Source organism: Eretmochelys imbricata, chromosome 26 (assembly GCF_965152235.1).
Source record: "Eretmochelys imbricata isolate rEreImb1 chromosome 26, rEreImb1.hap1, whole genome shotgun sequence".
NCBI lineage: Eukaryota > Metazoa > Chordata > Testudines > Cheloniidae > Eretmochelys > Eretmochelys imbricata.
In genome coordinates, this window is record NC_135597.1 from 10347260 (window position 1) to 10365631 (window position 18372).

Below are 18372 nucleotides of genomic sequence, written 5' to 3' on the forward strand. Positions count from 1 at the left end.
ACCTGACATTGTTAAAACAACAGCAGCCCACAAATCGCTGAAATTAGCCCAGAGTACCCGTGGGCATGCGCCTCCTAAAACCGTTTAACGGCTCAGCGAGGAGCCACCCTCTTTGATTTGCTCCTGCACAGATCAGATGCACAGCTCCTCCCTAGTTTCTGCCTGAAAGCAGATAGTGCAGCTAAACCGATGCACAAACTGAACTGCACAAACATTTCCATTTTGGGGTTCAACACTTTATGGCCACCATGCTAGGTATACTGGCGGATCAACACGCAATAGCATGAAGATGGATAATTTTTGTCTTGGTTTTTTTTTTTTTTTGATGAGGACAGATTTTTTTTAAAAACTGATTTCGAGGAACATGCCCGACAAGAGAGAGTTCTTTACATATGTAAACTGACAGTTGTGAAACTCAACTGACTGCGTTCCTCCCTCAGTAGGGTCCAAGTTCAACTAGCTGACTTGAGCTTTTGTCATTCAGATACTTCCTCCTTTTTGTTCATGCCTTGCAAACCCCCAGACAAGAGGTATCCATACACACACAACCAGCACATATTGTGCCATTATTTGTATTTTAACTTAGTTTTTATTAGACAAGTTATTCCTTGAAATAGTCAACCACAAACTCCTCTTTGTGTAGGCTAGGGGGCAGCATACTGGTCTGATTTCTGGCAGCTGTAATCCATCACCTCTGCTGTTTTCAAAAGCCATTCAAAAATAGTAGCAAAAATAGCACAAAAGCCCTGGAACAGCTATTTGGTCTATTCATATGCTGGTAGGGAGTAAAATAGGAAAATAAACACATTCCCTTATGATCTTAATATTAACCTGTTCATTGGTCCTTTAAACTGGATGAAGGGAACACACTGTGGTGTAGTGGTCAGGGCACTGGACTGGGAACTAGAAGGGGGCCTCTGTTCCAAGCTCTCCTAATGATCTGCTCTGTGATCTCTCTGTGTGCTTGTTTTCCTTCCTGCCCTTTGCCTATCTTGTCTATTTGGATTGTAAGCCTACGGGCTGCCTCTCTGTATTTGTAGAGCACCTAGCATAGCTGAGCTCCAATCTCAACTGGAAGATTCAAGACACTGCTGTAAATAAAAAGGATAAATAAGCCTTTGCTTCTCTTTGTGCGAGTTCCATATTTCTTGAAAAATGAATACAACCAACAAACTGCCAAGTTGCATCTATGTCAGCGTTTATTTATACTGAAAGGCTTTAAAAATACAGAATAAAATAGCTTTATCTACTATTATTCACAACATCTGGTCCAAATATTACATATTTTTTAAATATTTAAACGTTTAATGAAGCAATGTTAGAAAAACAAAATACGAAAACTCCATAAAAGAATTACACGTTTCAAAAAATAAAAACAAACAAACAGAAAACCCTTGGTATAACACAAAATAAAAATGTTTACAGCCAAAGTCAGTCACAAAAAAAGAAAAAAAATCATGGAAAAATATTTATCCCCACTGTCTAAGAACAGTCAATAGTTTGTTATGCCAAAGGTTGTTATAAACAGACAAAAGTACAATAATTTGGACTGGCAGCAAGACGCAAAGATGTCACAATAAATGCCAGATAACACAGGAGGCAAGTCTAAATACATCTTTGATATTCATAAGTACCGATGACAATGTGCACAGTCACAATCAAATTGTAACTTGACAGGAATGGTTTGGATGTCGCTAAATATGAATCCCCCACATTTTTAAAGCAGCCCAGCACTATGTTGTATAGAAGACTCTTGGGCAGAAGCTAAATACCGGCAAGCGTGTGGCCTCCTCCAGTATTGTAAATAGCTACATAAAGAGGTGGACATGCGACATTTGTTATCCCACGTCCAGGAAGGTTAACATAAGCCTGAGCAAGAAGTCCTACGAGACATACACCAAATGGGAAACCAACCACTGGAGGATTTTCTGGAGAGGAAAAAGTGATTATTTTTGGTTTGAGAAGGCCACTTAGAAAAACAACCAAGGTTGTGCTGGTCCATCATGCATTTTTATTGAGATCTAAATTACGTTAGCACAAGCTGCTTTGGATTGTGTGCAAATATCCAATGGCTAACTTAAACCACCAGACACTGGCTGCTTTGGACTGTGAGCAAACATCCAATGGCTAACTTAAACCACCAGACGCTGGCTGCTTTGGACTGTGAGCAAACATCCAATGGCTAACTTAAACCATCCGACGCTGTAAACCACAGATGCCTGTAGTGCTGTTTATACCATAAGTGATATTAACCCACTGAATATTTTTCACACTGTTTTGGTATGAAGGCATTGCCAAGACGGATTGTTCTTACCTGACTGACACCTCTTGCCGTATACATAGTACCAAGGATTTCAGTTCGTGTTGATTCGACTTTGCGAGTCACAATATTTCGGTAGCGAGGTGAACAATAAGAAACCCTTCCGTTTTCAGGAATAACGAACACGGGTAAATAAAGTATACACAACTACTATCGATTCGTCAATGAAGAAATTCTATCACCACATGACATTGTCATGACAATCATACCACTCCCTCCCAGGAAACCTGTGAAAATTATCCTGAGTGGAAATGTTATTTTTAATATATGGAAATAAAATACTGCAATATTCATGTACAGACCAAGTTGCCATATTGAAAGTTAGTATTAAAAGGTGTAAAGCAAATCCCAAGTATGAATTTGGAAGAAAAAGGAAGAAGTCATGCTTTCCCCAATAGGTGACTGGTCAAGCTAGTCAGTCAACACACCCGAATAGGACATTCGTCAGTCATAGGTAAATTTGCTATGAAATGTAATTTTCAAGATGAATAATTTGTCAGAGTTCTATTTAGGGAACTTGTTAGCAAGAGTTCTTAATTTAACCAAAAAGATCAATACAATAAAAGATTGGCTACCAAAGCCCCAAAGCTATTTTGCCTTGAATATAGTTATACACCTCTGATATGACAAAATGATATTTCGTCATGAATATTTGCCATTCTAGATTTAAATAGAGTTGAAACACCTCATTCTCTTCTAGTCCTTTTAGTAGGTGTTGTCTTCTTTATACAGTATTGTCTGACTTCTCAATTAGAAAGACAATTACATATACAGCAAACACATAGTATTGCAACAACAACCGTATTTCTATTTCCATCTCCCACGCCAACTTACCCCTTTAAGTATAAACGTAAACAAGAAACTTTTAAAGTATCTAACTGCTTTTCAAAATTACAGAGCAAACCTCCGCAGCGTATCTGCCTGCAGCACCTCATGTGGTAAACTTTGCATCACCTAAAGTTAACAGCATTTCGACACCATTCTAACTCAAATTTAACGTGTTTTTTTCTTGTTTTGGGTTTTAGGGGGTGTGGACTCTCCTACCATAAACAAAGGTATTAAAAATCTGCACTTAGTATTTGATTGGCAACTTAGATTCCTCTGAGAAAGATGCGCAGAAGGGGGATTTCTCTTCCCAAGGCAAAACTGTGCACTTGAGCTTTTCCCCGGCTCTTATCTGAGAATGCGGAGATATACACAAAGAGACATCTCACATTCTGGGTGCTGCCATTATCAGACGTTAAATGCACTGCCAGTGACTTTGTTAAAACATTTTGCTATAAGCAGTGTTTCATCAGCTCTCTTCTGGTTGTCCTTGCAAAATTAAGGCTCAACGTTAACCATTAGCTTTCTTAAAAGAAGAGGATTCAAGAAGTCACCTTTCTCAGAAGTTACAACGTTTCAGGATTTTCGTTGCAAAATGGACTGCTCAACCACATTAAATACTAGTTTTTGTGTTGCCAAGTCAAGGTGGATGCAAAAGCGAAGCATGTCAGCTACACATTGTGATTCTCCAGTATATACTTCACTCAACTTCTCTCACCCAGTCAATGGAATCAGTGTGGTAGGACCAGGGAAGAATTAAAATCTAACCATAAGATTTTAGATGGAGGCGGCTCTGGCTTTACATAATCCAATGTACTTTCTTCTGCCAAGGATGGTATTGTATCTCAGAAAAACAAGTCCTCAGAATGATGGTTCAACTGTTACTTGATTCAAACTACCACGCAGCACCTAAAGACTATTTAAAGTGGTTGTTCTTTCAAACATGTTTAATAGGCCATTCGTGTGAGTGCAGCACTTTACTTCATCCAAAGTAAGACCTTGTAGGAAAAAATCTATTTAATTTTCAAGTCAGGATTTCCCATTGTGTTGTCTACTACTGTATGATGCGTCATGCTAATACAAGAATGCACAAGCTTCCTGGCATTTCAGGGTTAACATGTAAGTCATTCTGCCAACAACCTTGTAAGGTAGCCAAATTGTTCCTAAAGTTGTTATAAGATTTTAGTTTCTTTCCACTGCCTTACATTAACACGCTCTTTTGGGAAAAGATCAGAGAAGCCTCAAGCATGACATTCGCTGCTGAGTCCACAGAACAAAAATGTACTATCAGATTTTAAGTATCTAGAAGTCTGTTTTTAAGTCGTGGCATCATCTTTAATTCAGACTTTTGCCTTCCTGACCCCACATTTATAAATGAACCAGCTTTGGCATTTTACATGATTATAGCCACCTCAAACAAGTGGCTTTTCTTTTTTTAATTGAAACTCCCCCACCCTGACATCTTTGGTTGCACATAAAATAAAAGGTGGAAAATTTAGAAGCTTAGTGTTACTGATCAGTGCTCTTGGCCAAATCCGTTCCTAAGGAGACGGGTAATTTCTGCAACCCCTCTCGTGGCCTGGAGAGCAAAACAGAAAATGTAAGACATCACTTTGTCTACTACACAATAATTCTTCTGATTGGCTTTCAACAAAGTCCAACTGACACCCCCACTGCAAACTACTGAAAGTTCCTTGGAGCAAGAACAAATACATGGTTTGTTATGGAAAAAGTTGTATAAAAATATGTGGAATAAACAGCCATGACATGCTGAAAACGAGATCAATGGAATCATTTTGACGCTGCACTATTCAATACTGATCCATTAAGCAATTTTCTTCCCCTCCCCCACCCCACCCCGTCCATGCTTCAATAACAAAATTTACTGCTCCCGTCCAGTAGTCAACTTTGATAAATATATTAGTGAATTACAGTATTTACCTTTTTTTTTTAAATCCAGAGATACAAAACGCAAGCATCGTAGAGCATACTGGCCTTAAGAGTACATTACACTACACTTCCCTGATGATCTCCACAGCTTAAAAATGCTTTTTTGGGGCCACACTGAAACACTGACGTCTAAAACTAACTTGCAATAGTAAGAACATTAAACATGAATAAAACCGTATAATTATGAATGCATGATGAGCATTAACATCCACATAACATCAGAGCTGAGGCTATTCCAGAAAAAAAAAATAACTGAATGGCACCGTCACTGGGCCCAATACCCGTTAAAACCATCCAGTGGATGACGATGCCGAATGCAGTGTCTCTGCTATTTAAAAAATCCACTTGTAAAAACAAACAGCTGCTGGGAGAGTCCCCAGAGGAGGGGAAAAAGGCAACATATACATAGGCCGCTCTTACTCAAGTGGCACTAGTCAGACCGAGATCGTATCTGAGCAGGATGAAGAAAATTCGGTACAAGTCAGAATACGCAAATGCTGATATTTTGCCCTGTTGATTTCTACGTATCTGGGGCTGCTTAGACAAATTCACATTTTCATTCAGGAAGAGTCTGTGATTAAAGTGGATATATGCACTGCATTGTAATGATAAAAGCGGTTGGGCTAGGAAAATGGAACCGTCTTGAGGTTAAATAGTTCCCTATCCAAGTAAAAATAAAGCTAACACATCCCTTAAAGAGAACTTGGACTTAGGCACCAGTTAGGTGGCTAGCTGCCAGGCAGACAAGAGCAATCCTATTTAAGTGAGTCTTGCACAGTAGTAGATCACGTGTGTCAAGCAGTGCTTTTATCTGGCGTAATTTAATAAGGAAACACTTGTCTGGAAATCTCTGAATGTACTGTCAATGATTGTGAAGATATTCTAGTGATATAACCATTAGCCACAACAATATAATGTCTGATTTACAGGTGGCTGTGTGGAAAAAATATGGAATGTATGAGCTATAACTGGAAAAAAATACAACTGACTTGATACTGGTGTCTATGTTTTACAAGTGAATAAAATGGTATTTACTCATTTCACACAAGGATTTAAATTGTCCGGCACAACTAACTGACAGCAATGGATGTGCCAAAAATGCCAGCAGCGATGATTTAAATAAAATAATCGGAGGATAAAATTTTCAAAAGCACCTAAGTAATTTAGGAGCCCACGTTCCATTTTCAAATGCGAGTTAGGCACTTAGGGACCTAAACCTGTTCTGAAAATGGGACTCGGGCACTTAAATTTTACCCAGATCGGTAACCAATTAGGCAACCAGACACACTATATAGAGCCATCACCATCCACAACAGGAAAGCTATTTTTTTTTTTTTTTTTTAAATCTGTCTCAGCTCTGGTTCCAGAATTTAAATGCAGATATACAAAACATATATTTTAATGCTTCTTAATCAGCAAGAAACTGCAAATACATCTGTTACTACAACGAGATAATATAATTGCAACCAAGGCTATACGGTAGCCTCAGAGTCTTCGTCTGAACTCCTGCAGTTACTGCTTTTCCTGAAGCCTTTCCACGTGTAGCCCATGAAGGTGGGACTGATGGGCAAGAAGCTGAAGCACCTGCACTTTTTGATAAAGTTCATGCCAAAGGGCAAATCGTATGTTTCCATGCCCTCCAGGGACTTGCTGCCTTTCCCCACGCCTTTCTTCCATTTCTGGATTCCTCTCTCCTCGGGGCTTCCTGAAGTTAAATTTTAAAAAAAAATGGGTGGGGGGGGGGAACTCATTCTACTTCAAAAACATGTTCCACAAGCAGCCAGTCTAGGAAGCCATATCGTAGTCACGGGGAGGGAAAAACGGAACTTCACTGCAAAGGTAGAGCATCGAGTACGAGGTTGCTCCTACACCTCGAAGGGCTTGTCTACATTACTGGCCAGATTGACGGGCAGCGATCAATCCTGCGGGGGGTCGATTTATTGGGTCTAGTATAGAAGTGATAAATCGACCACCGATCGCTCTAGCGTCGACTCCGGTACTCCACCTCAACGAGAAGCGCAAGAGGAAATCGACGGGAGAGCGTCTCCCACCGACGCACCGCAGTGAAGACACCGCGGTAAGTTGATCTAAGTACGTCGACTTCAGCTACATTATTCACGTAGCTGAAGTTGCATAACTTGGATCGATCCCCCCTGTAGTGTAGACCAGCCCTAGGTCAATGGCGACTTGACGGAAGCAGGATCAGACCTTATACGATCTTCTACTAAGGAAATGGCTTCAACAGTCTGTTCTTTTCCCTGGTTTCATTTCGTAATCATCAGTACATCTTTTAACTTACATTGCCCTTTCGGCATAGAGACGTTAAATGATTTGCCTAAGGCATCACAGCAAGTCAGTGAATTCAAGCCAAGAATTAAGCTCTGGTCTCCAGCATCCCAGTTCTGCGTTCTCATCTCCAAGCCATGCCACCTCCCCAGTTAACAGTGAGAACCCTCATTCAGAAAGGCAGGTGAAGCCATTTAAATTTCAAAGACAATTACAACGACATCACAAAACTCACCTGGAATGGTGTTATCCAAAATAAAGGCCACACACCCGCCGACAAACATGGCTGTAGTGAGAAGAACGTTTAACACTTGATCTATGCCTGCTATTCCTAGAAAAAGAAAAAGAATTAGGTCACGATTTGCAGTTTTTACATGTCCACACCCTATCTGGGGGGGGTCTGATCTCATGTACCTTAACCAGGCAAGAATCCCAGTGAGCTCAAGGGGGGCCTTGCTTGAGTAAGCGAAGAACAGAGGATTAGGTCGTTGCAAACAGTTTACAGGAGCATCTGCCACTAAGCTAGTGGAATATGTAAGACTGAGGGAAGTATGTGCCTTACCTACTCTTTTTAGAGTCTACAGTTCTGGATTTAAATCAGTCAGGAAACTAACCTGAAAGGAATTCATTTCAGATTGCTTAGAATACCATTTTCTTTTATAAATATATGGGAGACACTTCTGTTAATGCAATGAAAAAACTACTAGATAAAAAATATGAGAGTTTTTCCAATTTCAAAATGATGTTGACCGAACAACCCAACTATTCACTATCATTCCTTGGAATGGCAAGTAGTTTACAAGGTTCTTCATTAAGGATTACTCTATTATTGCTTTGAATTTCGTTCTCCCCGCTTCCTTAAAGCGAATCTCAGCCAAAATGAACAGCTAGATTAGCCTCTGAATCTGCTTTTGAAGCAGCATGATTAAAATTTAGTTTAGACTTGTAGCTTTCACCAAAATAAATGGTTCTGGTTCAGGGGCTTTCTTCAAACATTACATATCTGCGTCAGTCCCAGTGGTGACAGAAATCAAAACAGCTTCTCCATGGTTTTGTTAAGAAATCAGTCATTAAAAAGTCTGAAAAACTGAATTTTGAGGTGATCTCTCTCGAAAATACATCTGCAAGTGACAAACGCACCACAGTCTTGTCAAAGGTTAAACACAAATACCCACGTTTCAAGAGCTAGTTCAACGTTTTCCCCAGTGCTTTTCAAACCTTTTATCCATTAGCTCTAGCTTTCTAAATGCACACTTTTCTCAACGCTTCTTCCACCCGTCTAGCAGTAGGTCCTCTCCAGACCCTGCATCCCTCTCCAATGTCACCCACAGAAGGTGAGGTGAGAAAGTCATCTCCACACCATCTGGAACAACCTTCTTGGGTCTCACCATCTCACTCTACTGGGAATATATCTGCTCCTTTACTTATGGCTCTCAGTCCAGGTGTACCCTACATTCTTTTATAAACTATGTTGGTCAGGCATGTGATCCCTGACCCACATAGCTGTGCCAGCAAAAGCCCTAATTATTCTGGCAAATCTGCACATGAAGCTAGCTATGCCAGGGTAAGTGTAATTTTGCTCGGATAAGCTGCTTCCACACTCCGACATTACACCTGAATATACCTATACTGGCAAAGTGCTCCAACTGTAGGTAAGACCCTGATTATTATTATTTTTTTTAATAAAGTATTTGTCACTAGCCCATGTTTCACTCGGTACAACATTTTCAATGAAACAGAAGTTGGTACCTGTAACCAGTGGATTTTGTTTGAGGTAACTTGGAAGGACAAGTCCGAAGAAGATGGAAAATCCAAGTACAAAGAGGTTACGTGAAGAGTTTAAATCTATGAACTGGAGGTTGGACAGACCCACAGCTGTAATCATTCCTAAACAAAAACAAACAATCAAGAGTGCGAACTTTTAGACTCTCCCTCCTTTTCGTTCAATAATTTTGTTCAAAGGTTAGCTAACAGCCACAGGTACATACCACAGAGGTCAAAGGCTGTCAAACAATCAACTTGCATATGAAGAGAAGCAGAGAAACAGACACTTACCAAAGAGGGTGCAGAAGAGGGCTCCAAGCACTGGGTCAGGCAGGGATGCAAAGAGCGCACTGAACTTCCCAACCATTCCAAGTAAGAGCATGAAGGCTGCACCATACTGAATAACCCTACGACTTCCAACCTATGAAGCACAAAGGGAGAGGAATGAAGCAGAATACTTCAGAAAAACACACATTTACACCAACTTTAATATCTTACTTTTTACACTAGAAAAATCTATATTTTATTGTCTAATCCCTCTTGAAATTCTCTCCAAACAGAGCCCAGCCATTTCCTGTAGTCCTTCACGACACCACAAAGCAAAGTAACCCTGCACAACAGTAGCTACTCTGGCTGAGACAATATACATAGGGTTGACTGTGAATTCTCCAGTGAAACACCCAGCACAATCCCCCCCAAACCCACACCCTACAGGAACTGGAGATCATCAGAGGAGCGGAAACTGCAGAAATCTCAATTTTAGGACCAGCTGCTTCAATTTTCCATTTAGAATTTTTTTTTTCTCTTCTTAAAATACTGGCTGCACAGTTTTACAGATGTCTTGGGTTTCACAGGTGGAACATGGCTGTACTTCAACGGTGACATAATATGGTTTTGGTCTTGCTTATTTAAGCTAGGCCGTTTTGAAACTAAAGAATCATTAACCTTGCCCAGCATGGTTTCCTTGATGTAGTTTGGTCCCATCTACAAAAGTTAAAATAAACCACGTCACACAAATTGCCCCAAGATGGTTTTAACAAATGGGACCAAAACGTATACATTTGGATTGGCACCACATTAACACCGCCTTGCAGAAAAACATATCGCCAGCTAACAGCAACGGAGTGAAATTTTGCCTCACCTCCAATTCACTTCAGTCACGTGTAATTTCCCTGCCTGAGATCATGTAACTGATTTTAAGTCATCTCTCTCTTAAGCGGCTCCAGTATTTGTCACCTGCAGAATTTGGCTCAGCTAACGCTGCAGGAACTTTAAAATGTAAAAACATTATGGAAACGGAAATACTAATTGTGGAACCTATAGTGTAGTATTACTCTTACATTTTAGGTTGTATTGTATGTTTATACACAAGTATAATATGTTTTGAACTAGAGAGAGACCTGGTGTACGTATTTGTATGCACAGGACCCAAATCTGGTCGGTTTGAAAACTTGCTCCCAGCATAAACCTTTTAGAGGTTTTGAATTCAGCAATGTTAAGCTTCATACAGAACATAAGTAACAAAAATCACTATTATGTGTGGGTGTTTCCAGTGCTTGAGCCCTTAATTGAGCCAGTAGGTATAACAGGGTGCTTCACCCAAAAAGAGACACTCAGCATAAGCAACTATCAGTTCCTCAGAACGCTTGGGTACTAACAGGGTCAGACACAAGCAAGGGTGGCTCATGCTGCAATTATGTAACATTTGAATTTTAAAAAGAAGCACATTATGCCTTTGTGGGTAGAGGAGACTATTTTCACCATGTTCTTCATTGCTTAATCATTCGCAGTCTTACCCGCTACGTGTGAAGAGACCAATTGCAAAGAGAAGCCAGACTGGTCAACATTAGTTATTTAGTGGATTAGCAATGCAAACAACTCTGCAAAATATCTTGATTGAAAGTATTTTCCTATTTGTATAGTATTAATTTCCCTCTGACTTGCTATCCCTTTCCCATTACTGATTACTTGATGATAGAGCGTGAAAATTGCTGAAGAACTGAATCACCACTACACCCCCAGCCAGTAAAAAGGAAATTGACATGCAAATATTCAGCCTTTAGGCATTAAACAAATGAAGTCTCAACTGGGATTTGAATCCCACTGTGGGTAGTCTATTACTGAAAACATCGAGTTCAGATCTGAATTTGATCTGCGTACATGTTCCCAGACACTTACACATAAACTGAACAAAAAAGGTTCTTATTTCAAAACCAGAGGAAACCACGTACAGCAAATCAGTATCTTATTGACATTTAATATTCTTTTCATCATTAATGTTTGCAGAGCAAGATGCCTGAAGCTTCTGCCCTGTAGTCAGATACATCACTCAATTCTCTTCTCACAGTGTAAAATTCACCGGAGCAGGGGTCTAGCATAAGGCCTAGGCCCTATCCAAGGGCCACTTAAAATTGGACCTTAAACTGTGCATGAGCCTTGTGCTGCACTCTGCACAGGGGTATATTTTACACCCACAGACTTTACACTGATAACAGACTCAGCTTTAGTCCACAGTGTGCCAAATCACCTGACATGTCTTAGGCCAGGTCTACACTACACACTTACTTTGGTACAACTGTGTGTGGATTTTTCATACCCCTGAGTGATATAGTTATACCAGCCTTAACCCTCTGTATAGACAACGCTATGTTGGTGGGAGAGCTCCTCTCGCCGGCACAGCTACTGTCTCTCGCGGAGGTGGAGTAACTAAGCTGACAGGCGAATTTTCTCCCGTCAGCTTTAGAGCATCTCCATCCAAGCACTATAGTAGCGTAGCTGCACCGAAGCAGTGTTTGTAGTGTAGATGGGCATATGCAGGAATAAAAAAATTGACCAGTTTCGGAGGCGCACGTTGTGTGCCCCACCCCGAGGCTGGGGCATGCCCCTGCTTGCCCCCCCCTTATGAACCCCCAAGTGTAGACTTGCCCACAGTTAGGTTTTTAACCCCATACAAAGTTTACATGCCTCTTTGCACCCTTGCCTTATAGCAACTCCCAGGAAAATTAGGCAGTAGACATTGAGATTATTTGGTCACAATAAACCTTTTATAATTAAACCTCTTTTTATAAACATTTACACTAATTTTTTCCTACGGAATTCCCTTCAATAATAAAAAGGAGGAGAGAGGTACAGTCAGCAGATGGCGCTGTTAGAATTTCTATTCTCAGCCAAAGCAAATACACTTGTTTTAGCAGAGACAAAAATGGATAAAGATGCTCCAGAACGCTATGTGTATGTAAGAAAATGAAGCCATCCCCCTGTACCGCCCAATGAGTTTGAAAATTAGATGTTAAATTTAAATAAAAAGATTTAATACAATTATTGAAAACGAAATATATACTTTCTGAGATCCATCATCACAGATCCAGTATATGCTGTGTACATCTTCTATTTTCATTTGCAAGAAGAAGCTGGATCTGATTGCTGAGTTCAAACACCACAATCACTTATGCCAAATATTTGACAAAAATATGGACATTCATAACAAATGGTTACTCTAAGCAATTTGATATCCTTAACAATATTAATAATGGAGGTTGAACAAATCAGTGTGTGTTCTAAGGTCCCAATTCAGGAAGTTACTAAAGCATGTGCCCACTTAAGCATGTGAATAGTCCCCATTAATTCTCATCATAGAATCACAGAAGATTAGGGTTGGAGGAGACCTCAGGAGGTCATCTAGCCCAACCCCCCCGCTCAAAGCAGGACCAACTACATCTTCCCACTAAGGGCTTTGTCGAGCCGGCACTTAAAAACCTCGAAGGATGGAGATTCCACCACTTCCCTAGGTAACCCATTCCAGTGCTTTACCACCCTCCCAGTGAAATAGTTTCTCCTAATATCCAACCTAGACCTCCCCCATTGCAACTTGAGACCATTACTCCTTGTTCTGTCATCTGCCACCATCTGCTGAGAACATGTGAGCTCCATCCTCTTTGGAACCCCCCCTTTAGGTAGTTGAAGGCTGCTATCAAATCCAGTCTTACTCTTCTCTTCTGCAGACTAAATAAGCCCAGTTCTCTCAGCCGCTCCTCATAAGTCTTGTGCCCCAACCTCCTAATCATTTTCATTGCCCTCCGCTGGAATCTCTCCAATTTGTCCACATCCTTTCTGTCGTGGGGGGCCCCCTAACGGGACCGACTTACCTGCTTAAAGTTAAGCATATGCTGACATACTTTGCTGAACAAGCCTAAAGCACAGGGCATTTTCAAAATACACATATAGAAATATAGCATCCAAAGCATTTTAGGTGCTTTACAAACTAATAAGCAGCCAAGGACAAAGGTACTTAATTTAAACCTACAAGGGGGTTTTTAACCTCTGATGTAGCTACATCAATGCAACAGCACACCAGGGCAAACCCCTAGTACGTGCTGCAGACAGTGGGGGATTTCACTAGTGCTGCTCAACAGGCGGCTCGCACCCCCGCCTCATGTAGACAAGGCCTTAAGGTTTGCACTGTATTACACTGTGTGTAAAAATGCACACAGTGGGGGATTTCACCAGTGCTGCTCAACAGGCGGCTCACACCCCCGCCCCGTGTAGACAAGGCCTTAAGGTTTGCACCATATTACACTGTGTGTAAAAATGTTTAGTCATTGTTATGAATTACCTCACAGCCAGGATACATACCAGAGCATTGATTTCAATTTACTTTAGAGCCCAACCAATTTGAAAACTGTAAAATCAACTTCGTTTGCACAAAGATCGAATTGATCTCATGTTACATTCCTGAAATAGGTTTTCTAACCACTTCCGACAAAACAAAGAAAAGGTTTTACCGTCTCTTGTTCATAATGGACATCTTGACAGGAACATGCCCAGTGTAGACAGATGAAGGAAGTTCAAAATATTGTGTGGCAGACGGTTTGCACAACAAGCTACAAGAGAGCACTACTTCCCTGTAGAGGGTTATGTCATGAAACAATATCAACAGTGAGAGCCAGAGTACTACAAGATCAAGCAATACTCAGGGAACTGATTACTGGCTGATGAGAGTCGAACATGTACCTTGGTGATACCCAAGACCCCGATGTTAGGGCTCGAAGAGGTGGATCCATTACCGGTACCAAATACTCCATCCAAAACGCAGGAAAGACCCTCAATGAAAATCCCTCTGTAATTCATGAAGAGAAAAAGAGTTAAGCTTTTAGATTAAAATACTCTCACTTCAAAATGTATTAATGGTTGCACAGTAAGTAGGTGCATATCATAGTCCCTGGTCCCCAAGTTCTGATCCACTGAACATTTCAACACTTAGGTACATCTAACCAACCACAGTGGGGTCTTGTTGCCCCATCCTAGATTTCTACATTCGTAAAACAATTTAGGAAAATACAATGACGTCGAAAAATCAACGTTTAGAATTACTCTCTACTCTTAAAATTAAATTTCAGCTGCATTTAACAAGATACCGACACTGATTCCTTAGAATGAATTTAAAGCCCAAAAGTTTAATGATTCTGGCAATATTAGGATAGACACGAGTGCTGCTCCTACTGAAGCCATACGTCTAACTTCCATTGAGTTCAGCAGGTTCATGATTGGGCTTTGAGTATTCTATTTCATACAACAGCTCAATTCAAAGTAGCTATGTTTTAGAAATCAGATCATTGGTTTCTAGACTTGATCATATTGTAAAACGTGATACAAAACATCTGATAACAAAACTCTATCTCAGCGAGAGTATGAAGCAGCCATGACAGCAGATAATACTATGCTTATTCTTTTCCAAGTGACTTACCTATTTATTGCATGAATAGGTGGAGGAGGAGCACAAGACAACCTTGCACAGGCATAGTAATCTCCGATTGATTCTATAATGCTTGCAACAACTGCACTAAGCATTCCTATTACTCCAGCCGCTGAAATCGTTGGCAACCCCCACTGAACTGTGAAGAGAAGAAAACTGAAATCTCTTTTGTTCTGCTGAAGACAATAATTTAGCTATTAAGATGTAAAACCACTGGTTCCCTTGCAGATTGCATGACTATCGCCTATGAAGATCATTCATTAAAACTCTATCTAGTTCAACTAGATATGAGAGGCAGAAACACTTGTTTAAATGTAAACCACTACAGTTTTGAGAGAGACTAAACCATTTTAACTGGCTTGGCCATGTTTAAAAACAAACTGCTTGCATTCATGAGAAATCTCAATGATTTGAGCTGCAGCTTGAGAGTCAGATCAGTGTGGGCTAATCACATAATTATGATTTGTTTGCACATTTGGTCTCTGCCTTCAAGGGCTAACGATCTAAAGAGGACAAACTACCAGCTGTGATGATCCACATACTAACACCCCATCTCTCCAAACCTTCACAATACTAAAATAAGCCTGATTTGAAGGAAAGTCTTGCCATTGTTTTCATAACCACTGCCTCGATGCTTTCATCTTTTTTAAAGACTGAGGCGCTCTTCCAATTAAGCAGTGTAAGTTATGCATACATTAGTGAGTGACCCAGGGAAGTCTAATACATCTTAGATTTGAAAAATAATACCACTACCCTCCCTCCTCACCTCTCCCCCACCCCCCCAAAAAATCTTCATTTGCTTTACATCACGTTTTATAAAACATACTTCAGAAACTACTTCTTTAAAATGTTCAGTATGAACTAAAGCACACGAAAAACCAAAACACAGTTGCCTCATTTCTGTGTGATAGTATTGATATGCATTTCTGGTATTGCTCCTTTCACCTCAAAAGGGGCACAATTAAATTTGGCTGTAAAGCTGCAATTTGTGTTCATGAGAAATGTGACGGTAAGTCCCCCGTTACCAATTTTAAGCTTTAGATCCATCAGCAAAAGAATAAATGTCTAATAGTTTTACTGTAAAATTCACTTATGCCCCAGGTATCCTGTTTCTCCAACCCACTTTCACATTTCAAAAGTAAAAAGATACACTGCAGCATTTAATTGGTTAAAATTACCAGGTTGTAAATACTTCCATTTGGACATCGTGCAGTGCTCTGGACATTCACCTAGCACATAGAGTAAGGGAGTTCAGACACCAGCCCACAGTTTCAAATTTGATGCCGAAGGTTTGACACTTAGGTTTATTATTTAGGCCAATAAACAGAAGTGGTCTAATTTTCAGACTTGCTCAGACTCCCACAGAAAACAATGGGAGTTTGGCCCTTCTGAAAGCCAGGCCACTTCTATAGTGGTGCCCAATTTCAGGCTCCCAAATTTGAAAATTTTCATCATAATTATCAGAAGTGGGTAAGAAGAAATGTGCTCAATCGGGAAAACAAAATATAAAACCCCAGACCTGTGCATTTAAGTGATGCTCTTAGGTGGCTTAAAATCGAGACACCTGTATCCATTTGTTCTCACTATAGCTCTCAAGGACCTCAGCAGCTTAACAGGGCTATATGCACTCGCCACATCACCTATATCTTACAGTGCTATTAGCAGTGGAATATATGAAAGTAACAGCTTGCTGCGCAACAAACTGCACATCAGCAAGTGAGTGTTGAGGAAAATTCAACCCATCATTTCCCAGGAATCCCAGTAGCTGCTTTGCCGTATCCATTGATAAAAGGTTACTATTTTGTGGGAGAACACGTAAAAACAGACGTTAGTCATTAAACGGCAATAGTTATCTTGTTATATCCTGTGAGGTACTGAGGGTCCTCAACTCCTACTCCAGAAAAGGCGAATTGAGGGTGCTCAGCACCTCTCTGAATGAGACCCTGTGGCTTGTGCTGTTTTTGTATGTAAAGGGAAAGCCATAACCAGGTTTAAAACTCCTGGTTTCTATAGGTCAGTTTAAAATCCCATCCCTCTTACTGTCTAAACACATCAGAACCCAATGGTATGACATAGTCGGTAATGTTAGCAAGGAACATTGAAAGGATGCTCGTGAGCATACTTCTAACTCCCAGCACTTGTACACATTTTGTAACATACTCACAAGGATAAGGAACCTTAAACCAGGGTGCTACCAACAGCACTCCTTGTCTAGCATCCGTGCGAGCATAGAACCCATACTTTGTGCTGTCGGGGGGAAAGACGTCTGTCACAGTAAAGATGAAGCAAAGCAACCATGACACCAGGATAGCCAGAATAATCTGCGGATGAGGGGGAGGGGGGGGAAAAAAGTATTTAAAGTGAACGCACATTTCCATTTATCAACAAGGAAATGGCCATCAATAGTGAATTGTTCATGCAAACCTCTATTACCTACATATCAGACATACTTAAAACCAGAATAATAAATCCTATAATGAACTTCTTGGGTAGATTTTCCTTTCATTAAACTGCATCTAGAAAAGCTTTCAAGTCGACTTTTCCCCCTTCTTAAATCAGTGAATGCTTCCAAATGAGTACTTCAGGAATGACTGCACTAGTTTTTATTTTAACAAAAACGTAAAAGGAAGCTTTTCGCATAACTCAAGTGCATATTACAGAAAGCCTGAAGATAGTGAACTTTACCAACCCCTACTTTGGAAGGCTAAATTTAAGTTGTGAACCCCTCCTTCCCCCTCCAGACTCCTTCACTCCCCCTTTTCCCACCCTGTACCCGTAACTGGCTCTGCACAGGCACAGGGGTGAGCCCACACGGAGCCAGCTGCAAGAATGGGGACTATGAATACTAGAGGTTTGTCACCATTTCCTGTACTAAATGAGAAATTTTGTGGAGTTTCTTAGAAGTGCATTTGTGGCGTTATCCCCATTATTATTTTTTGTGATCTGCTCAGCTGGTTCTAGAAAAATCAAAATAGTCTTCACCAGTTCAGGGGTGGTGGGGGGAGGGAAGAGTCCATTCAGACTATTTCACCATAACCTGTGGTCTGGAAAAATCAAAGACAAATGGAATTACTTACAGGAAACATTTTAAAAAGCTGCAACCTGTAGGCTGTCCATCCTTTTTTGGATTTGTAAATGGGTAAGGGGAATTTGACATTCCTTGCATATTGGGAAAACAACAACACTAGGAAAATAGTCCTGAGGGAGAGAAAAAAGGGCCATAAATCATTCACATCAGCATGTTCAAAATCCTTCCCATTACGAATATAATATTGTAATCTCTTGCAGACATTCTACAGCCAAGGTATAGCAGCATATTTTGGTGCTTAACCAAGACAAAACATTTTTACAGAGAAAATGAATACTTCAAGTATGAAGCCATTGTAATGAGAAATCCAATACTATAAAATATGTATACATGCTTTAGAGTGTCATAATACAGTTAAAAGAAAAGGAGTACTTGTGGCACATTAGA

General features: G+C 40.4%; 1 protein-coding gene across 3 annotated transcripts in view; it reads right to left on the reverse strand.

Annotated features, from left to right (window-relative positions):
* Window positions 1–1181: 1181 nt before the first annotated feature.
* Window positions 1182–18372, reverse strand: part of SLC23A2 (solute carrier family 23 member 2) — a 102539-nt gene continuing 85348 nt past the window's right edge. For all 3 annotated transcript variants that reach the window (XM_077805601.1, XM_077805599.1, XM_077805600.1), the window contains 8 exons: window positions 17975–18095; window positions 17062–17218; window positions 14889–15036; window positions 14156–14261; window positions 9437–9566; window positions 9131–9268; window positions 7617–7712; window positions 1182–6800 (listed from right to left, as the gene is read on the reverse strand). In XM_077805601.1, the coding sequence (XP_077661727.1) occupies window positions 6568–6800; window positions 7617–7712; window positions 9131–9268; window positions 9437–9566; window positions 14156–14261; window positions 14889–15036; window positions 17062–17218; window positions 17975–18095 (1129 nt within the window). In that variant the 3' untranslated portion in view covers window positions 1182–6567. The remainder of the gene's footprint in view (window positions 6801–7616; window positions 7713–9130; window positions 9269–9436; window positions 9567–14155; window positions 14262–14888; window positions 15037–17061; window positions 17219–17974; window positions 18096–18372) is intronic.